The sequence below is a fragment of the Mastomys coucha genome, unplaced genomic scaffold (assembly GCF_008632895.1).
Source record: "Mastomys coucha isolate ucsf_1 unplaced genomic scaffold, UCSF_Mcou_1 pScaffold15, whole genome shotgun sequence".
In the NCBI taxonomy this organism is placed as follows: domain Eukaryota; kingdom Metazoa; phylum Chordata; class Mammalia; order Rodentia; family Muridae; genus Mastomys; species Mastomys coucha.
Genome location: NW_022196897.1, coordinates 167,793,574 through 167,816,883, shown reverse-complemented (window position 1 = coordinate 167,816,883; position 23,310 = coordinate 167,793,574). Strand labels below are relative to the sequence as shown.

Below are 23,310 nucleotides of genomic sequence, written 5' to 3'. Positions count from 1 at the left end.
TTTATCTCAGTAATGGAAGAGAAGCCTGAACATGAGTGAAGCATAAGCTATTAGACAAAAAAACAGACCCAGAAATGGATAGAATTAAAACCAAATATTTGGGGTATCAGTTTCAGAGATTAGACATAGCTGAAGAGAAGATTAGTGATCGGGAGGATAGAACCAAAAAATAAATCTAAAGCTCAGTTCATAGATATAAGAAAGTGGCAGGTGAAAGCAGGAGGAAAAGAGATGACAAATCTGTCTGCAAGGAAGGAGGCCAAAGACTTCATAAGGAGGGAAGACTGCAGTCTGTCTTTTGAAAGACCTAAAGGATTCCCAGATGAACAGAAAGGCTCTCATCTGAAATAATTTAATGTTAAAATAAATAAAGTGGGCTGGAGCTTAGTGGCTGATCATTTGTTTAGCATGTACATAGCCTTGAGTTCAATCCTAGCATGAAGAGAGAAATAAATAACAATACTTGAGTAAGATAAGGTCCCCCATACCCACCTTTTCAGTTTATTGCACAAATGTGTTATATTAAGTTAAAAAGCAGACTCCAGATTATGATGTAAGCTGTGATACTTTAAAACTTGTGATATAAGATAGAAAGTAAATTCTACATCTTGAAAGGAAGTCTTCATTTAGGCTTCCATGAGCTAAAGGCATCTAAAGAATTGGTTCTCAGGATAGGAGATGGCTCAGTGGTTAAGAGCACTGACTACTTCCAGAGGTCCTGAGTTCAATTCCCAGCAACCACATGGTGGCTCACAACCATCTGTAATGGAATCTGATGCCCTTTTCTGGTGTGTCTGAACAGAGTGATAGTATACTCACATGAATAAAATAAATAAATAAATCTTTTTTTCTCTTTTAATTGTTTTTTAACCTTACTAATGCTGAGTGTAACCCTTTAATGCAGTTCCTCATGTTGTGACTCCCTACCATCACATTATTTTCATTGCTACTTCATGTAATTTTGCTATTGTTATGAATCATGATATGCAACCCCTGTGAAAGGGTTGTTTGACCCCCGAAGGAGTTGTGACCAACAAGTTGAGAACAACTGATCTGAAGACACAGTTTTACTGATCTAAAGTCTTTGAGCCTTCAGCTGATCATCCTTAGCCAGTCCAATCTCTGCCAAAGAGCTGGCAAATGCTCTTGTACTGGCTACCCCATAGTTAAGTTACTTCTCTTATATTCTGATGTTGAAGTATAGTGTTATTTTATGCAAATTCCCTCATTAGAGGACTGGGGATATAATTCAGTGCATATGCATGTGAGTCTGCTGGTGCGCATGCACACACACACATTTGTCTAGCAACCAAAACACCCTAGATCAATTTCCAGTACTACCTAAAAAACAAACAAATAAAAACATATTTTGTGATCAGTAGATGGCCTGGTTAGTAAAGGGTTTGCCATGCATGATTGAAGTTCTGAGTTAAAATCCCTAGCACCCTCAGCAGGTTTGCTATGAGATCGTGTCTTCTAGTAATATCAGAAACTACAGTTATAAAGTCTCACCTACATGACTCAAACATTATCTGAAAAAGGATGATACCAATGAACATGCTAAATTGGATGGAGAAAATCCACAAAGCCTCAATCCTACACAAAGAATTGTAGGCCACTGAGGAAAACTGGGAGTGGGAGAGGTTATCTTCCCTAGAGAAGATAATGCCAATTAGTTTTTAGTACCAAATAGTTATCTCTGAATACATACATACAAGTAATATTATATGGACTGAACAGATTATATTTAGGTATATATGTATATACATATATGCATGCAATAACAATTTATGGGAAAAGAGGTCATAAATTTGAAGAAGAATGGGGAAGGATATATGGGAGGATTTGGAGAGAAGAAAGGGAATGGAGAAATATTGTAATTAAATTATAATTTTAAAAAAAAATCTTAGTACCATAATTTAAAAAAAAGAATCATCATGGTGCATACTGTCATTCCAACATTAAAGTGACAGAGACAGGAAAATCTATGGGGCTTGCAGCTAGCTAGTCTTTCAAATTAGTGAGATCCAAGTTTGGTGAATGTCTTACTTTTTTATTACTGTGAAGAGATACCGTAACCAGTGCAGTTTATAATAGAGTTTATTAGGGCTCATGGTTCCAGAAGGTTAGAGTCTATGGTCATCATGGTGGGGAATATGGCAACAGGTAGGAAGACATGGCACCAGAGCAGTAATCAAGAGCTTCTATCCTGAGTCACAGGCACGAGGGAGGGAGGGAAATAAAGGGGGTGGAGTAGGTAGGTGCAGTGGTGGGAATGTTTGAAACCTCACTCCCATAACATGCCTTTCTCTAAGAAGGCCAGATCTCATAATCCTTCCCAAACAGTTTCACCAACTGGTGACCAAGTATTCAAATATATGAGCCTATTGTACATATTCTCATTCAAACCACATATGGTCTCCTTACATGTGTATAAACACACACCAAAAAAAAAAAAATTGATGTTTCTTTAGATTCTATTCATCAGTGCTCCCTTGGACAGTAGTAAGGATCCTCCTATATTTTTCTGTTAATTTTCCTAAAGATATAATAACTCAGCACTAACAGGAAGGTAGTCATGATCTTTATCAACAGTAAGTTTAAAAGGAGTGGAGGATATGGATAGTGTACATGCAACATTTTTTTTCCTCTATAAAAATAGTCTGTGGGTGCTACAAGAAAAAAGCAGAAGTTGGGATATAGTGTCAGGCAGAAAGGGGCTTGGAGGCTACTAACTCCTTGGCAATGGCTTAATGACTGGGAAATAAGTCCATTGCAATGCATCTCATATAATTTTTCTTACTTATATAAAATATATTACTTCTATTGGGTATGTACATAGAGAGAAGCAAGGTTTCCTGAGAAGGTCCACCAGTGGATATGGAAGGAGTGGTGGACTAGGTATTCCTAACTCCTGAGACAAACTTAAATACAAGTTGAGAGACAGACCTATAATAAAATACCCAACCTGCAGAGCCAGGCATGATAATACATGCCTTTAGTCTTAACATATTGAGACAAAAACAGGCAGATCTCTGTGAGTCCCAGGTTAACTTGGGCTACATAGCAAGTTCTTGGACAGTCAGAGGTATACAGTGAAACCCTGCTTTCAAAACAAAACAGACAACAGCAACAGCAAAAACAAAACTTGGGTAGTGGCACATACCTTTAATCCCAGCACTCAGGAGGCTGAGGCGGGTGGATCTCTGTGAGCGCAAGGCCCACCTGGCCTCTGTATAGCATTGTAGAACAAGTTCTAGGACAGCTAAGGCTACACAGAGAAATCATGTCTCAAAAACAATCAAAAACAGCCCTCGTCAGAAACTCTAAACAACAAAAACAAGATTGCAAAATGGTCAGGAGTTAAGAGATATGGGTTCAATTTCTAGCATCCACATGGCAGCTTTCTCTCTATGTAACTATATCTATAACTCTAGTTCCAGGGGATCCTATGCCATCTTCTGACCATCTCGGGCACCAGGCATATTCATGCTTCACTCACATACATACGTACAAGAAGAACACTAGTACACATACATTTTCTTTTTCTTTTTTTTTTTTTGAAGATTTATTTATTATTATAAATAGGTACACTGTAGCTTTCTTGATACAGCACCAGAGAGGGCATCAGATCTCATTACAGGTGGTTGTGAGCCACCATGTGGTTGCTGGGATTTGAACTCAGGTCCTTTGGAAAAGCAGTCAGTGCTCTTACCCGCTAAGCCATCTCACCAGCCCCGTACACATACATTTTCAAAAAATAAATAAATAAATAAAAACCTGACCTGTATGCTTAAAAAAAAATGCAAAAGTAAAGAAAGATAAAGGCAGTTTGGGAAGTGGTTTTATGAAAGACCCTAATGAGCCTTGTGGTCATTCTTGGGTTGAGTTCAGTATAAGATAAAACAGGGATAAAAGCTATAATTGGGACAGTTGGTATAGTTGAATATGGACTGCAGGTGGACACTAATATACTGATGATTTCCTGATCTGGGAAGCTGTTTCATGATTGTATCAGAGTACCTTGATCCTAGTGTCTATGTACTATGGGGTCAAGGACTAAGGGACTCACCAGTTTAGAAGACATATGTGTACATATCTTTGTAGATTGCAGTGGTACAGAAGGGCCCAGTGAAATAACTCTGATTCTGAAGAAAGTATAGTAGAGTTCCTGAATTATCCTTGTAATTATTCCGTAAGTTTGAAACTATATCAAAATAAAAATTAGATTAAAAAAATAAATATCCCATAAATAACATCATAGTAAAGCATCAAAAAAGCAGGGTCAAAGATTCCTAAAATGTCCAAAAAGTTGAGGATGTGGCCTGTTGTATGAGAAGCCCTGGTTTCAATACCCAAAACAACATAACAAGGGCCAGCTTGTTAATATGATGGTGCATATATTAAATCCTAGCATGCACTCAGAAGGCAGAGGCAAGGCAGAATTCTGAGTTCTATGTCAGCCTGGTCTACATAGAGAGTTCTAAGCCAGCAAGAACTACACAGTGAGATCATACCTCCAACAAATAAGCAAAAATAAAAATAAAAATGGCTAGAGAGTAGAGGGAGATTGCTTAGGAAAATCCGAAAGGCAGTGGAGTAGAGCCAGAGGTTATATAGTGCTAGATTCTCCCTATGATACAAGAGGATTATTGTAAAACTATCCCTGGGGGCTGGAGAGATGACTCAGCAGTTAAGAGCCCTGAGTTCAATTCCTAGCAACCACATGGTGGCTCACAAACATCTGTAATGGGATCTGATGCCCTCTTCTGGTGTGTCTAAAAACAGCTACAGTATACTCACATACATAAAATAAGTAAATAAATCTTTTTACAAAAGCAGCTATCCCTGAACACAAGTATGAAATAAACATTTTCAGGCAAAACTAAGTTGCCATCAGCATATCTTCTCCAAAGAATGCTCTCAATATGTTTTATGAGAAAACAAGAGAACCCAGATAGAAGCATAGATTTAAGGAGGAGTGGAGGGTAAGAGACATGAGGACAACACTGATGGGGATGAAGTGTTGGGTAGCCAGGCATGGGCACAAATACTAATATGAATCCTAGCATTCAAGAGGCTGATGCAGGAAGATGACTGTGAGATTGAGACCAGCCTGGACTACATAGTAATTACCAGGCCAGCCATGGATACATAGCAAGATCCTATCTCAAACACAAATAAGCAAGTAAATAAACAATTAAATAGAGGGGAATACTAGCTATACAGTAACTCTCAGTGGCCTTTGAAAGTCAAGGCATAATATACTCAGGGCCCAGCACAGAGCATGAAGAAAAGAAATGGAGCGAACCATTATCCCACATGAGAAGAGGAAAGGAAAGGGGTAGCAAACAGCATAGGTTCCTGGAACCAGAGCGCCAGATGTGAGCAGGCGAGGAAGGCAAGGTCAGATAAGCAGAGGTAATTAATTGCAGGATGAAGGGCTGGATGCTGAGCACTACAGTGGTATCCAGTGCTGCTCTGATCAGCAGTGTGAAGAGAGTTTCAGGCATGTCCCCTCCACCAGCAGATGGTCATGACAGTTGTGACCATGCTATCTGCAGAAACTGGTCCATCTGAACTTTATTTTCATTTTTTGGTTCTAGTCATTGCTTGCTTAAGAAAAATGAATAGTATGTTTTACTTTTCTAAGCTTTCTGCTCTAGCAAACCATAGAACACTGTTGAGTCAAGAATGTGGTTCTCCTGACTTTGAGGTGGGCGTGTGTGAGCACTATGCAAGACAGAACACTGAGGATTTTACATTTCTGTGGCTTCTTAGTGGACCCATCCAGGCAAGGTATCATCCATTGGCAGGCTATATGCTTGTGTTTTGATTAATATCACGTTTTTCTGATATGATATGGGTGCATATCACTAAAGGAATAAATTATCCATAAGAAAGAGATTTGCTGTGTCTTTTCTAGTAGAAGACTACATAAGCTTTCTTCTCTGCTGTGGTCTGCCCCCTCATCTCCTACTTAATACACTTTTGTGGGGCTGTAACATGCCAAGTAAAGAACTGGCTACTGGGGATATTCCAATAGAACACCGTATCAGAGTGTTCTATACTGAGGCCTGTGGCTGATAGAGCTATGGTTCTCTTTCTTGCTATGAATCCCTAGTGCAGGCCAGAGCAGTAAGGGAGAACAAGCTGTGCCACAGTTTCACCAGGCCTGTGTCAGGCTGAGAAGGTACTCTACTGTGTTTCTTTCTAGTATGATGAACATGTGATCAGCCCAAAGGAGTTTGTGCACCTGGCAGGGAAATCTACCTTGAAGGATTGGAAGAGAGCTATCCGGATGAATGGCATCATGCTCAGGTGGGCATCTGACCAGCTTGAGATGATGGGAGGGGTTTGCAGCCATTGTTTTTTCATTTGATTTTAGATTTTTGAAGATGAGGTATTTTAGTTGTTTATTTTAATTTCCACTAATTCTTTACTTGGTGGTAATGGTGGTGGTTGTATGTATATACTTTGAATATGTCACTATTAAAACTTAAGGATATAAGTTTGGTATAATCTGGTGTTTATACAGAAATAAACATTTGGGCTTAATATTTTTATTCTTTTATTTTTTTATTTTTATTTTTTTGGTTTTTTTGAGACAGGGTTTCTCTATGTAGCTCTGGATGTCCTGGAACTCACTCTGTAGACCAGGCTGGCCTCGAACTCAGAAATCCGCCTGCCTCTGCCTCCCAAGTGCTGGGATTAAAGGCGTGTGCCACCACCGCCCGGCTGGGCTTAATTTTTTAACAGCTCTTTATGCTATGCTTTTCTTCTATTTTTTTTTTTTTTTATTACTTTTCATTAAAGTCCCTTGCAAAGTGCACAGGTACTTAGGACATGTCAGGCTCACATTCTCTGGAATTTAGCATGCTTTGTTAGGAGTATTGCAACAACCACTGCCACCTTACTTTCCAAGCAGCCACTCCCTCGGATATTCTGTTTTATGTCAAAGTAGTCAGAATTTAGCCTCAGAGAAATCAGCTCTGGATACTTTCTCATAGCTCTCAGCCTTATATTTCCAAGATTCCCTCTGTTTTCTAGGATATGTCTGATGAGATAACTGTTGAGACCACAGGCTGAGGAAGGAATGGCCTGTATTGCCCATAGGCTAAGCATAGCTAGAGCCTCTGCCCTTCTGTTTATGGGTCATAATAGGCTGGCTGAAACTGATTGTATTTTAATCCAAGACCTCAAAGAGACAAGAGGAAGTGTTTAGAAGGGAAGACGCTGGTAGGTGAGAATAAGTAGCTTTAGATATTGTCTTAATTTAAGGTTTGCTTAACTCCCTTTCTGTTCTTCTAAAAGGTAAGGCTGTCCCTGGAAATGATTCCTACCTCTCTTCATCAGTACTGAGCCACTCACCACCTGTGTTAGCAGTGGGCCTGCTCCCTAGGTCCATACTCAAAATATAGATACTTGCTAGCTAGTGTTTTCATCTCCTTCATGTGAATAGAATGCTGTGTGGGTAACCTGGAGTGGCTGTGCCACCTGTTCTGCACTTACATTGAGCTTTGTGCACAGTGAAAGTTGTAGCCCATCTTCTACCTCAGTGGAACCAGTTGGCAACTTTGGCCCCTGCAGTTTGACAGTGATGAGATATTTTCAGTTAGGTCTCACCTGAACTGCTCTGGCCTCTCCACAGGAAGATCATGGACTCTGGAGAGCTAGACTTCTACCAGCATGACAAGGTCTGCTCTAATACTTGCCGCAGCACCAAGATTGACCTTTCAGGGGCCCGTGTGTCCCTGAGCAGTCCCACATCCACAGAGTACATCCCGCTCACACCAGCTGCAGCTGATGGTAGGTGCAAGAGGTTGCAGGTCAATTGCAGCTACCCTGACCAGTCCTCTCTGGCTGCCATACACCTTGTCTGTTCTCTTCCTCATGGGGCGCTACAGTGTTAGGTCAGCCTTCTTTGTAGCCTTCCTGGAAGCACATCTGGGAATTTGTTGGTTTTGCTAATGGGGAACCTTTTGTTTGTTTGTTTGTTTGTTTTTCAAGACAGGGTTTCTTTGTATAGCCCTAGTTCTCCTGGAACTCACTCTGTAGACCAGGCTGACCTTGAACTCATGGAAATCTGCCTGCTTCTGCCTCCTAACTGCTGGGATTAAAGGCATGTACCATTGCCACCTGTCTGCTTGTAGGGAATCTTAAAACACTTCTGTTATTTTCATTTTAAAATAGTAATTCACACATAGAAGGGTATAAAGAATGGTTATAGATGGCCTATGTCCCCAGGCCTGCTCTCTCCCACTCAAAGTTGCCTGGAGATACATGCTTGATGCTTTGAAAAGCTGTCTTTTTCAGATCTCTTACTGGTACCTGGATGCAGGTCTTTCCTGCCAGTTTGATTTTGGGTGACAATTTAGGATATTCCTCTCTGTTGATATCTATCCTTCAGAGTTGTAGAAAGGTTGTGGGTTTTTTTTGTTTGTTTGTTTGTTTTGTTTTGTTTTGTTTTACATTCCCTCCCCACCCCCCCTTCATGGTTTTTTGAGACAGAATTTCTCTGTGTAGCTCTGGCTGTCCTGCAACTAGCCCAGTAGATCAGGCTGGCCTCAAACTCGCAGAAATCTACCTACCTCTGCCTCTAAGTATTGGAACTAAAGGCATGCACTACTACTGCCCTGCAGTTTTCTAGAACTTTGTCCAGTTTTGAGAGAGAATTTTGTAAATGGAAGTGAGAATGAAGTTGGGGTTTGAGCTTCTTGTTGTGAAACCTGGTGAAACTGAGCTGTTTTCTCTCTCTTGGCAGTGTCACTTAGCTATCATTCTATAGTGTTAAGCTGACATGTACTTCCAAGTGATCAGGACCTTTGTTTAACCAGGCCAATTGACCTTCATCTGGTGGTGGGGAAGAATGAGTCCTATGAGTTCTTTCTGTGTTCTTCAAAGTGCTTTGTTATAGACTTGGTCAAGATTTGGCAGAATTGCCGGGCAGTGGTGGTGCACGCCTTTAATTCCAGCACTTGGGAGGCAGAGACAGGAGGATTTCTGAGTTCAAGGCCAGCCTGGTCTACAGAGTGAGTTCCAGGACAGCCGGGGCTACACAGAGAAACTCTTGTCTTGAAAAAAAAAAAAAAAGATTTGGCAGAGTCAGAGTTAGGGTTCAGGTCTTCTGACAGTGGTGCATTCTCCTCTTCAGAAGCCCATGATCATCCAAGATCATAGGTCAGGGACTGACCTCTGTCAGCTCTGTCCTTAGTCCATGTTTATGTTTTACCATAATCTGACAGTGTCTTGTACTTAGCTCCTTTCTGGACTCAAAACACCAGGTATATTAGAGGGTCAGGACAGGGCTCTTCTGGGGACAAAACAAAAGGCAATGTGGAGAGTGAGTGGTCCAGGTCTTGGTGGCTGACTTGGCTTCTCTTATTAAAACTAGTCATAGCCCTTCAGAGGCTAGTGAGGTGTTTTAAGTATACTTGAAGTTAGCTAAACTATGGTATTTGGTGGATAAGTATATTAATTGCATTTTTAACCTTGTAGTGTTTCCAACTGATGATGTGTTTATCAGTGTATAGCTCCATCATGACTGGAAGAACATCTGTTAGTTTATTCTTTCAAGCCTTAGTGAAATGTTAATCAGCATACCAATTTCATAGAATCTTTTTTTGTAGGTCTCATGCAAAAAAGAAATATATAGACTATTTACTGTAAATAGCTTTTACAATAAATAGTCAATAAATAGTGGTCCCTGAAAAAAAGAACATTGACTGTAGGTGACAGGCCATCTCCTGACAGAAGAAGAGGGCTTTTTGAGCCCTCTAATCAAGGCTGTAGTGCCTGAGACAGACAGAATTGGGGTTAGGACTTAGCTTTGAGTCTTTGGCTTTAATATCATATGTCTAAGGAGAGGTGTTTCTGCTCAGTTGATTCCATGCATACATGACTCACAAGCATTTCAACATTGATGAGTCTTAGGGCAGTTGGAAAGTTTCTGAAATATGTCTGCTTCTGAGTCTGCCTCTGTGCAAGATCTGTGTATGAAGCCTTGGTCAGAAACTCCAGTACTTCCATGTATAAACTATATGGTCATTGAGTTTGTAGATATATCAGCAATGGACTTGGTGATATACTAGAATGGATGGTTTGTCTCTCTTTTAATATAAAAGAATGGAAACACAATGAGTTCTAGGATTGTTCTGGCATCAGTCAAATTTAGATGAGGTAAGAGTGACCCATAGGGCAGAGAGCTCCCCTACCTGTTTCCTTCCTAAGGCTCAGTTGCAGGAACTTGCACATAGAACTAGAGGAACAAACTGTTGGGAGCTGCTGAAGTTGAATGATAGCTCAGAGGGTGTTTTCCTGTTCTTCATGTGTTTAAAAACATCTGTGGTTGAAAATAAACTCACTGTGAAGTAGAGAATTACTAGTGTATTGTGCTTATCAGTTCTATGAAAATGGGTGGCAAGGAAGGATTCAGATGGAGCCTTAGAAGAGTTATTAGGACTTAAAGCTCTGGGAGCTATAACGTAGAACAACACTCACCCACAGCTCTGCCTTACCCGCAGTGAATGGCTCACCTGCCACCATCACCATAGAGACCTGTGAGGACCCTGGTGACTGGACCACAACCATTGGAGGTATATTCCCTCAGCTTCTCAGGATTACGGGTGGGCCCATGGCAGGAACTATCTACCCATGATCTGATCCTAGCTGGGTTTAGGATCCAAACACTGACATGCTAGATTTGTGGGCTGTAATATGGAACTCAGTGCTTTATGTGCTGACCTCCTGAGGTGATGTCCTTTACTGCTTTTTTGTTGTCATTTACTCTATACATTGCTTTGTATCCTGTCTACCTGACTCTTTCTCCATCATAGATGACACATTTGCATTCTGGCGGGGACTGAAGGATGCAGGCTTACTGGATGAAGTCATACAGGAATTCCAACAGGAGCTAGAAGAAACCATGAAAGGCCTGCAGCAGCGAGTGCAGGACCCACCCCTGCAGCTCCGAGGTAGGAGGGCCTGATTCTCCCTCCCTCTAGCCCCAGGCCCTGCCATGTGGCTGGGATGGAAGCTGGGCCTGAACACAGACCCTACTGTGCTGAAGGGAGTTGTCAGTAGGAGAATGTTTGGAGCTGGTTCCTTCCATAAGAGGTCCATCAGGAGCCAGCTTTGGAATTCAGGAACTCTAGGAGTGGCCTAGATTTTTACTAAGTGTTGGTGTTGTCCCTTTCAGATGCTGTCCTCCTCAACAACATCGTGCAAAATTTTGGCATGCTGGATCTGGTGAAGAAGGTACTGGCCAGCCACAAGTGTCAGATGGATCGTTCTCGGGAACAGTATGCACGGGACCTGGCAGGTATGCCCAGCAGCAATGTGAGGTTTGTGGAGTCTGTAGGCTCACCTCCCTAGTTGTGTGTCCACATACTTTTCTGAGAAATAGATGCATAGATGAGCTTTTTTTTTTTTAAGATTTATTTATTTATTTTATGTATATGAGTACATTGTAGCTATACAGTTGTGAGCCTTCATGTGGTTGTTGGGAATTGAATTTTTAGAACCTCTGCTCTCTCCGGTCAACCCCGTTCACTCCAGTTGGCTCAGTCCCTGCTCACTCTGGCCCTAAGATTTATTTGTTATTATATGTAAGTACACTGTAGCTGTCTTCAGACTTGCCAGAAGAGGGTGTCAGTTCTCATTACAGGTGGTTGTGAGCCACCATGTGGTTGCTGGGATTTGAACTCAGGCCCTTTGGAAGAGCAGTCAGTGCTCTTATATGCTAAGCCATCTCGCCAGCCTAGTGAGCTTTTTTCTTTCTTTCTTTCTTTTTTTTTTTTAAAGATTTATTTTATTTATTTTATGTGTATGAGTACACTGTAGCTGTACAGATGGCCGTGAGCTATCATGTGTGTGGCTGCTGGGAATTGAACTCAGGACCTCTTCCAGCCCAGCTCACTCCTGCCCCTGCTTGCTCTTGGTTCCACTTGCCTGGTCTGCTCGATCTAATTCACTGTAGCTGTCTTCAGATGCACCAGAAGAGGGCGCCAGATCTCATTACGGGTTGTTGTGAGCCACCATGTGGTTCCTGGGATCCAAACTCAGGACCTTTGGAAGAGCAGTCAGTGCTCTTACCCGCCGAGCCATCATGCCAGCCCCCAGCTTTTTTCATTTGAGGACTAACTAGTGTTGAAGTCAGAACAACACTAGACATCATACATGGAAAAATCAGTAAAACTCCAGTGGCTGTGGTCCGACCTTATCAGTACAAAAAGCACAGGTCACTGTTTACTGACCTTTTTGTGATGAACAAAGTTATTTAATTTAAAAGAATAGGACAGAGAAATGGAAAAAACACCTGCTTTATCCAGAGCTGGATTGTCCTGTGGTGTTTGTGCATTAGTAATAAGTTTTCCCTGGTGATTTCACTTAAATGTATGCCCTACGTGTGTGTGTGTGTGTGTGTGTGTGTGTGTGTGTAAGTAACTAGGCATTTTGGTTGCTTTGGTCTAATAACAACTTTCATGTGAAACTCACTAGAACACATTGGTGCTTAGGGGAAGGTTTTTCTTATAGCACTTCCATTTTGGAACATCCTAAGTCATCCTAAGAGCCATTAAGAGACTCACTGCTGCCAACCTTACCAACCTTTGGCAAGCAGCCCTCTAGTTATCCAGTTGCTGTTGGTTTATGATCTGCTCACTGATTGTACATGTCTGCATTTTCCCTGTGAGAATACTATTTGTCCCCATCCCTGTTCTCTGTGGTGATGCTGTGTGTCCCCTGCAGCCCTGGAACAACAGTGTGATGAACATCGCCGCCGTGCCAAGGAGCTGAAGCACAAGTCCCAGCACCTCAGCAATGTGCTCATGACATTGACCCCAGTTTCCCTGCCATCCCCTATGAAGCGGCCCCGTCTTGCAAGGGCAACATCTGGACCAGCTGCTATGGCTTCCCAGGTGCTTACACAGTCTGCACAGATTGCTCTTAGCCCAGGAATGCCTGTGTCCCAGTTGACCAGTGTGCCACTTGGCAAAGTAGTATCTACACTGCCCTCCACTGTCCTGGGCAAGGGCTCTCCTCAAGCTGCCCCAGCCAGTTCACCGGCCTCCCCACTGCTTGGAGGCTACACGGTTCTGGCCTCCTCTGGCTCTACCTTCCCCAGCACGGTAGAGATTCATCCGGACACATCCAGCCTCACAGTTTTGAGCACAGCTGCCATGCAGGATGGCAGCACAGTACTAAAGGTGGTCAGCCCCTTGCAGCTGCTCACCCTACCTGGCCTGGGACCCACCCTACAGAATGTGGCTCAGGCATCACCTGCAGGCAGCACCATTGTGACAATGCCTACAGCAGCTGCCACTGGACCTGAGGAGCACACAGCTACTATTGAGGTGGCTGCTGTAGCAGAGGACCATGAGCAGAAGTAGTTGGCAGGGAGGGTAAAATCCTTCCAAGATGGGCTGGCTGCCTCTTCTCAGGCCACTGCAGGCAGAGGCCACTACAGACAGGCCACAGGGCTGGCTCAGCACAAGCAGGTCTGATGGGCTGAACCAAAGAGAGGATTGCCGGATGAATCAAGAGAAGAAAAGGGGGCAGAATGTTGCCAGCAACCTGGAAAATCTGTCTTCAACGTATAAACTTCCTCCCCTTTTTTGTGGGAAATACTCTTTTCCATCTGTTGCTTATTAATCCTGTTTACACATTGGGCCTTGAGCAGGAACCAGAGGGTCACTGACCAGGAGGAGGCCTGGGTGCTTCTGGTACAGCCACAGAGCCAGCACCAGAGCCCAGCTAATCATAGGTCCTAGTGCCTGCACCCCCATGGGGCTGAGCCTGCTGGGACATTATTGACACATGTCTTAGGCAGCATGCCTGAGTGTGGAAGCCATAGATCCTATGGATTTGGTCTCTTCCCACAGTTCTCTGTTGGTTCAGTATGGCCAGTGTCCATGTTCCTTCACTGTTGGGAACATGCCCTGGGGCTAAGTGCAGACCCCAGTCAGGACCCCATCCCCACCCCACAGGCACTCAGGTGGTGAAGGGGTCTCATGGACCTGGCATGTTCTAGACCCCTTTGCACATGGGCTGCAGGTGTTTCTAAGTAAATTACTTAGTAGCCCTCTAGGGAAAAAAAATCAAATTTATAGTGTTTTCAACCAAAACAATGCTGAGTGCCTAGGTTCCTGAGTCAGTTCTAGGAGGGACCCAGGGCACCAATACATACACACCTAGCCAGGTGCTAGAGGTCTTAAGTAGTGTCTTTCCCTGAGACAAAGCTCTGGAAGATTCTTATGGAGGTATGCCTGAGACTTGGAATAGCTCAAATGACTCTCTGTGTGCTGGTTCATGTATTCCCCTATATTGCCCCCGCCCAATCTCTCCTGGAGGTGGAGCTGGGCCTCTCTGGCCAATACTCAGTGTCTCTATCCTGAGAACTCCAGGGTATGTAAGGCTGTTATAGAGTGGTGGGTCGGTCAGCTGGAAGACAGGATCCAGAATGTTCCATGGAAGGCTGTCTTCAGGCTATTTTTACAGGTCTAGGTTTGGGCCCGTGCTAGGGGCTACCTAGGCCAGAGTTCTTGGAGCCAAACAATTCAGGGAACAAAGTTTTGGCCTCTTGGTAAAGGGTGTCCCGGGATAGTTCTAAGGTGCCTCTTGAACCTCCTGTTCTGTCAACTGAAGGCTTTCCTTTCAAGGGCCCCACAGCAGGAAGGGCCACTGTCCCATTTCACTGCTTTGAAGGTTACCTTGTCCCTCCATCCATGCATCCCCTCGAGTGCCCAGATTGCTTTTACACCATTGCTGTGACTGGGCTCTTGCCTGCCCCTGCTCTCACCCCATGTCAAGCTACTGAGGTTCTTGTTTTCCCTCTGTTCCGTCACTGTTCACTGTGGCCATGAATCAGCTGGTTTGAACAGATGTTTACCTGTTTATGTATATACTCCTTTTTAAAAACTTGTTTTATTTTTTCATTGAGTTACAAGTCCTGTTATATGCAGCCATGTGACTAGGGGTATTGGGAGGACCAGCAGGGTGGGTACTTCCTTGAAGTCCCTGCTCTACAAGCTCAGACTAGATTAATGTTACAAATAAAACCTTCCTGCCCTAGGAACCAAGAGTCTTTCCTTGGCACAAGCCCCAGATGTCATTTGCTTTGGGGGATGTGGGCCAGTTTCCTTTCTTCATGAGAGAAAGGTTGAAACATTTTTGGCCCTTGCCCCTTAGAGCATGGAGGTACTGGAAGGTAAAGTTTATTTCAGAGCCATACAAAAATAATTCTCAAATCAGCTTCAGAATTAGTTCAAAGCACTCCTTCCCAGTGTCCTCAGGCTGTCTACAGCCCACCCTCCAAGGCAGCTTCTAGCAGGACAGAGACGGCCCAATAGTCCCATCTGCATGGAACCCTCAGTTCTGAGAGAGGAAGTGTTATCACTGCCCCACCATGTGTTTGTACCTGCCTCTCTGGTTCCTACTGACTCGTATTGCTGTATTCCCTGCTTGTTGGGCCATTCAGGACTCAGGAAGGAAGGTCTTCCCCCTCCACATGCAAACACTGGGTGCTTGTGGCTGCTTTCAGTTTGGTTTTCTGAAAAAATTAGGACAGGATTTGGTTTGCAGAGGGTGCAAGCTCCTTTCCATGCCTGCCCAGGAGGCACGCAGAAGGGCAAGTTTGAGTTCTTTGAGTTCTACTTTGTATGTGTTTAGCAAGTATCTGCTTGGTACTTTGATTTAAAATAAAAACACTTTTATAATTCGTGTGTTTGTCTCTTGTAATGAAAGGTATGAAGAAACCAAATTTTACTTGTAAAATCATGTATGCCCCTTGTGACAGTGCTGGCATTGTTTTAGGTCCTTCAAACACATCTGCCCACTAAGTGGTTGTGTATAGTCTGGGTCCTGAAGTCAAGCAGGTTTTTTTGTTTTGTTTTGTTTTGGTTTTGGTTTTGGTTTTAGTTGGTAGCGGTGGCTTATTTGATTTTGTTTGAGACAGGGTCTCTCGACATGGACCTGGCTGTCTGGAACTCAGGAATTCTACCTGTCTCTGTCTTCTAAGTGCTGGGATTAAAGGTGTGTACCACCATTCCCTATTAAAATAGTTTTAATAACTACACCAGGTACCATTTGGCTTCTGTGTTCAGCTCAGAGTGCAGATGTGCGTAGCATAGGTGCTAGGCATCTCTCTGTGAGCCTCCCTGTCACTGTATCAGACTGTGCAGATAGGATGACTCAGAAACAACAGAGATTTACTACTTACAAGTCAAGGCAGACACTGTAGAGCTATTAGGAACGTGGAACAAGGTAAGGATATAAAGCTAGAGTAACTACTTTACCTTGTCCCAATGCTGAAGTTCCGGCAACTTCTCTAGAGGGTTAGGAGAAGACATTGCTGTCAAGCTAGCCATATTCTTCCCTTGCCTGGCTTGTTTGAGATCCTTCTTCAGCATTGTTCCCCTCTTTGGTATTATTTCCTAGGGGGACCACAGGTAGGCCTCTCCTACATCCTACCAGAGAGGCAGATAGCATGTCATATCATTTAGTGAGAGTTGGGACAGGCACAGAATTTCAGGAGGTGGGTGTTGATGGTGTGTGACTTCCAAAGGGAGACCTAAACAAATATCTACTTCCCATCTAAAGAGACTTCCTGTGATTCAGTGTTCTTCCATGAGCATGCTCCACTGCAGTAGAGCCAATAGATGGGCAATGGGCCCTTCCTATCATCACATTTCATGGACCCCCTGTCTCCAGCACACCTATGATCCCACAGAAAATCTGTACATACCTCAGATTTAATGTGCCCAAAACAGAATTTTTACTTTCTCCCCTGAACCTGTTCATTCCTGTTGTTTCTTGTCTCTAAGAAGGATGTGGATGTCACCAGCTACCTGTTGCTCAGACCACCTTTCTGCAATCTCACTTCAGATATCCTCACCTCACTAATCCATACCCCTCTACCTCTCAGGCCAAGAGAATCCACATTTTTCTTCACTGTTATTCTCTACAGTCACTCTGGTCCCACCATTATCAAAGGGCCATTTTCTGACTCTGGGCAAGGGGAATGTCTCTTCATCAGCCCTTCTGACACCTATTCCTGACATTTGTGGCAGTCACCAGCAGCAGAATATAAACCTACTAGCTTAGAAGGGTGTGCCCCCACTGAGAAGTACCTAGGGACAGGTTCCAGCGAGAATGGAAGAAGGAAGAATGGGGAGCAGGGGAACAGTCTACTCACTTGACTTGCAGTGTTCTGAAGCACGGAGTCCACAGAGGATAGTGCTAAGTGACACCCCACATCTGGATAGACTGTAGCTTTCCCATTCACTTGTTGAAAGAGGACACGTTTTCTCAAATTTTTTGAATATATAAGCATTGCTGGATCATGCAGAGACATATATATAATTGCCACTGTCTTCTGGTACACAGCTATACATTTTACATTCCTACCAGCAATGAGTGTGGCTGTTGACATACATCCTCACTCCATGTAGTATATTTAGCATTTTGAACTTTGGCATTGTGATAGGTATGAGAGTCTCCTCTCACTGTTTTAATGTTTATTTTGAGATTTTATCACTGTATAGCTCAAGTTAGCTTTGAACTTGTAATGGTCCTGCCTCTCCTGTGGGATTACAGACATGTGTCACCACATTCAACTTCCCTATTAAAAAATGATTATGTCATTGTGTGCATGATGTATGTTGGGGTGCATGTGCCATGTGCATGTGGAAGTCAGAGGACGTTGTAAAGTTAGTTCTCTCCACCTTTTATATGGGTTCCAGAAATGGAACTCAGGTTGTCAGGCTTGTACAGCAAGTGCTTTTACAAACAGCCATCTCACCACCCTTCTCTGTTATTTTAATTTGCAGTTGCATGATGCATATGATACAGAACACCTTTTTAAAAAGAGATTTGTGACTGGTGGTAGTGGTGCACACCTTTAATCTCAGCACTCGTGAGGCAGAGACAGGCAGATCCTCTGAGCTGGAGGTCAGCCTGGTCTTAAAAAAAAAGAAAGAAAGAAAGAGAGAGTGAGAGAGAGAAAAAGAAAGAAAAAACATTTGTTTTTATTTTTTGGTGTATGAGCATTTTGCCTACATGTATGTATCTGTAACACATCCATGCCTGGTGTTTGCAGTGCCAGAAGAAGACATCAGATGCCCTGAACTGGAGTTAAAAGATGGTTGTAAAGCCAGTTGGTAGCTCATACCTTTAATGCCAGCGTTCAGAAGGCAGAGGCAGGTGGATCTTGAGGACAGCCAAGGCAACACAGAGAAACTTGTTTCAAAAAAACCAAACCAAACGAAACCAAACAGTTGTGAGTTGCCATGTGGGTGCTGTGAACTTGTGAATTATATCCAGATCCTTTGCAAAAGCAGGAAGTGCTTTTAATTGCTATTTCTTCAGTCTTTAAAAGACTTTTTTATGTGCTCATACATCCTCTCCAGGACAGTATCAGGTCTTTAGTCTACTTTTTTAAAAAGACCACTAGCATGTCAGGGACCCACAGAATCGCAGACAGTTGTGAGCTGCCATGTGGGTGCTGGGGACAAACCTGGGTCCTCGGGGAAGAGCAGCTGGTCTTCCCCACTGAGTCATCTCTCCAGATCCCTTTTTGACCATTTTCATCTAGGTCCATTTTGTTAATTATGGCTTCTGTTTTATATTTTCTTTTTTCTTTCTTTTTCTTTTTTTGGTGGGGAATAGGGTGGGGTGGGAGCAATGCTGGGGAATCAAACACAATGTCTCACAAATACTGAGACTGAAGATAGGGGCAGATATTAGCCTTTTATTAAATCTTTTCATCAGATTTATTTTTTACAAGTATCTCTCCCAGATTATGGCTTGTCTTCTCATTTCTCTTAATATTTTCAAATAGCTTTTTTTTTTTTTTTTGCCAGGCATGGTGGTACACACTTTTAATTCCAGCACTTGGGGGGCAGAAGCAGGAGGATCCCTGTATGTTCCTGGACAGCTAGGTCTATATAGTGAGTTTCAGGCCAGCCAGTTCTGTATAGTGAGCAGCTCTCTCAAACTAACCAACCAACCAACCAACCAGCCAACCAACCAACCAACCAATAAAAACTGCACTTGAACCTTGAAGTTTGAAATTTTAAAAAGATTGTGAGTTGGAAGTATAGCTCATTGGTAGAGTACTTGTCTAGTATGCACAAGCTCCTACTTCAGTCCCAGCACTAAAGGGAAAAAAGAAAAAGAAAAATATGCTTACAGTTTGTTAGGCACACATATTTTTACTATATTTTTTTCTGTCATTGGCTGCTGCTGCTTTAGTTAGTTTTCTGTTGCTGTGACAAAACACCATATAGCCAAGGCAACTTTTTTTTTTCAAGACAGGCTTTGTCTGTGTAGTTCTGGCTGTCCTGGAACTCACTCTGTAGACCAGGCTGGCCTCGAACTCAGAAATCTGCCTGCCTCTGCCTCCCAAGTGCTGGGATTAAAGGCATGTGCCACCACTGCCCAGCTCCAAGGCAACTTATAAAAGAAAACATTTAAGTTGGGGCTCATGGTTGCAAAGGGTCAGAGTCCATGACCACTGTGGTAGAAAGTATGATGGTAGGTAGGCAGGCATAGTGCTGAGGCACTAGCTAGGAGTTTATATCTCTGTCCACATACAGGAGGCAGAGGGAGCTAACTGGCATGGACTTTTGAAACCTCAAAGCCCACCTCCAGTGACACACCTCCTCCAGTGAAGCCACTTTCCTTTTCAAGTAGTTCTGCCTATTCAAAGTTAGGAGTTCCTGGGATCCATTCTCATTCAGACCACCATAGTGATCATTTTCATCATTGTGGCTTATCTTTTAATTTTTCTCAGTGGTTTCTACTTGGTAGAACTGTTTAGGGAGGACAAGGAGGTATGTCTTTGGTGGGTGGGCTTTTGGATTTCAAAAGATTCCCAGCACCCTCTCTGCTTTATTGTGACTAAGATGTGAGCTCTCAGCTGTTGCTTCACCATCATGGACTCTAACCCTTTGAAACTGTAAGCCAAGTTAAACTTTTATCATAATGTTTAATCACAGCAATAGGAAATTAAGACATAGGATTGGCATATATGTGTGGATTTATAACTTGTATTAAAGTTTCATTAATGATTTAATAATTTTACATATGTATTTTTCCTCCTTAGTCCAATTACAGATTTCAGTCACACGAGTTCTTGGGTCTTTTTGGCCTCTTCAGTGTAGCAGCTAGGGACTTCTGTGAAGAGAACAGGAGTCTGTATGGGGATCATTGTAATGGGGTTGAGCTCAATCTTTAACAGGAAACCGGGGGTTCTGTCCTCCCAAGACCTTATCACAGGGCTTGTGGCATCCACCCATCTGTCTGTCTCTAGTGATGCTCACTCTAATTACTCTGTTTAAGTGGCATCCAAGCAGTCACTGTGGGCAGAGCTTACTCCTGAGAGGTGATCATCACAGGAGTGAAAAGTGAAGCCATAGAGGGATTACAGCTGGAATGAGTAAGATCACAGATCTGTACTGGCATTTGCTTTGTTGTGATATGTCATGAAATGGGGTATCCAGGACACACCTTTTCAATTTAGAATGGACAACCTTTGCTGTGGTGGGATGTTGCTAGAGGAGTAAGAGGAGAAGGGTTGGGGCTAGGTACATGTGAGACACTCAGGAAAAGGAGCCAAGGAGACCCTTGGATTTCAGTGTCTAGTCCAGAATCTATGTTTAGAGGCCAAGTTTGGTTGGTTGGCATGGGAACATTCTGGAAGATTATCTGGCTTTAGCACAGCCTGAGGTCAGAGAACAGGGTCCATGGTGTCTGTGTGGTGACTGACCAAGTTGTTCTAGAAGCGTTCTTCATTCTATGGAGATATATACCTGGTCTCAAAGCAAAGTTCCAAAGGCTGAGAAACCAGTAATTCCCACACTGGCTACTTCAAGTTATTTCTGATTTCTAGAACAGACTGCTCTGTGTGTGTGTGTGTGTGTGTGTGTGTGTGTGTGTGTATGTGTGTGTGTGTGTTTACAGTCAAGAATGCATTTCTTCTTTAGTAAAATGTTCAGGGAGGCTGGTGAGATGGCTCAGTGAGGAAGAGCACCGACTGCTCTTTGGAAGGTCATGAGTTCAAATCCTAGCAACCACATGGTGGCTCACAACCACCCATAATGAGATCTGACGTCCTCTTCTGGTGCGTCTGAAGACAGCTACAGTGTACTTACATATAATAAATAAATAAATCTTAAAAAAAATGTTCAAAACTGAGAGACCCCCTTTTCAATGGCTTCTCAATATTCCCTGCATGAGAGGGGGACCACCATTGAGATGATACTGGGTTTGGGAACCTGGATCTGTGGTGATTGGAAGGAAGGCTGCTATGAGTAAGCCCAACAACCACAGTCTGTTACAGTTCCTTGGTGTGGCCCCTGTAATTCTAGATGTGGCTATCTAGTTGTTGTCTTTCAATTGAACCGAGACTTAGTGTGGTCTTAATGATCCAAAATGGAGATTTGATCAAGAGGTCTGGTCTGTGTTTCCTTACATGAAGGTAAATATTTTCTCTACGATTGGAACAACTTCTATTTCTACTTTTCTTTGTATAGCAAATATTGGCTCATATACTCTGTCTATTTTTTCATAGATTGTTTTTCTGAACTTATAATGTTTATAGTTTAAAATACATACTATATTAAAGAAGGCAGACTTTTACCTGTGATAACAGTTACAATTGTTTTTATTTGTCTGGCTTTGCTTTATTGATAATGAGGGGGTTTTTTTCTATACAAAATTGTTTCAGTTTTGTGGGATGAAGTTATTGATAAAGTGCTGGTAGATGTTTAACAACTGGTTCTCTGAAAAGGAAAAGAATTCCATGGTGACCTTTGTGGCCTGTCAAGCTATTGACTGAGTCTTTTAACCTACACTGGGAGGAGCCAGCTTCAACATGTCTGCTAGGGTAGGAGTGAGTGAAGACACTTGTTTCACTCCAAGGCTAAGATGGCTAATTGGGAACATATTCTACCTGAGGTTCTTTTAGGCTGTTATGATTTTGTCTGTTTGCATCTTTGAGCCATCTTCTATAAGCCGTTGGTAGAGGCCAATGCCACTCTGTCATTTCTGCTTCAGTATGCTAACTAACTGCTAACAAGTGAGCGCAGAGCAAGCTATCTTTTTCAGAGTGTGGATAGGATGCTGCTTTATACCATGTATTAGACTCCTGCATGCATATTCTGATAAATTTGTAGACTCTGACCCAGAGATCTGCTTGGCCATCTGTAAGAAATGTTAAATATGAATCTTTTCTACCAAATACTATAAAAGGAATTAAAAAAAATTTTTTATCCTCTCTACTGTGTGTAAGAGTTTCTTGTAAATGTTTTAATTCCCTCACCTAGTTAAACCTTTGTTTACACAACAGGCCTCCAGCTGCATCCTGGAGCAATATCAGTTCCCTGGCCCATCATTTTCTGTGCTCCAATTCTTTTCAGACCAGCCAATGGGGAAAAGACACAGTCACCACCTGAGTAAGAATGAAAGCCAAGTGTATTTTCTGTCACTGTGTGTTTCCTCTTTTGAACACACTGTCTTGATCCACAAGTTTTGCCTTATCTAGACACTTCTTTTGGAGTAGTGGTCTTCTTTGTGACCCCAAACTTACACATTCTGCCCCCACCCCCCCTTCTGAGACAGGATAGCTGTCCTGGAACTCACTTTGTAGACCAGGCAGACTCAGAGATCTACCTGCCTCCGTACTTTCTAAAGCTGTGTGCCACCTGACCCAGCCTAAAATTTATTTCTGACACATCTGTGCTCTTCATGACTTTACAGTTTCAGAACAGTGAGTCTGAGTTCCTGCTAGCTGGGGATTGGCAAGCAGCCTCAGTCAGCTCCTCCCCCTCAAACCCCATCCCTCACTGAGGAGGAGCTATCATTGAGTATTCCCACCCTCCACCCTATTGTGAATGACCCAAACCACAAGGAGGAGGCAGAGTCTTTTCTGATACTTGGTCATTTCTGCTGAGTACTGGATATCTGTCTATCCTCTGCACCCTATAAGACTAGGATCCCGGTGCCACAGTGTCCTGGCTCAGTGGGCTACTCAGCCTTTAGGGTGACCAAATTGCACTTTCCTACTGAGCTCAGGCAACTCCAATGAGAATGCACAATGACCCCAGCGCTTCCTGCTATATGATGAGTTCTGGCACAATCCCAATATCTCTGAGAATCTGAAGGGGTTGACTTGCCAAAGACCAGCCTTGACTTAGAGAGTGATTCTGAGAGAGTGGTGACTGTCGGGGCGAAGCTAACAACTCAGAAGTCAGATCTGGTCTAAACTGCTGAGATGGCTTTCCAGACTGCATTTCTCCCCATCACCCCCCCCCC

At 43.1% G+C, this 23,310-nt stretch overlaps 1 protein-coding gene across 2 annotated transcripts in view; it reads left to right on the top strand.

Annotated features, from left to right (window-relative positions):
- The window catches only part of Gmeb2 (glucocorticoid modulatory element binding protein 2), a 38,853-nt gene extending 23,136 nt beyond the window's left edge, over window positions 1-15,717 (top strand). The window contains exons 3-8 of one of the 2 annotated variants that reach the window (XM_031373068.1): window positions 6,218-6,321; window positions 7,652-7,809; window positions 10,524-10,595; window positions 10,836-10,973; window positions 11,198-11,320; window positions 12,748-15,717. In XM_031373068.1, coding sequence (XP_031228928.1) covers window positions 6,218-6,321; window positions 7,652-7,809; window positions 10,524-10,595; window positions 10,836-10,973; window positions 11,198-11,320; window positions 12,748-13,388 — 1,236 coding nt within the window. In that variant the 3' untranslated portion in view covers window positions 13,389-15,717. The remainder of the gene's footprint in view (window positions 1-6,217; window positions 6,322-7,651; window positions 7,810-10,523; window positions 10,596-10,835; window positions 10,974-11,197; window positions 11,321-12,747) is intronic. The other variant, XM_031373067.1, reaches the window with a different exon arrangement.
- Window positions 15,718-23,310: the final 7,593 nt, after the last annotated feature.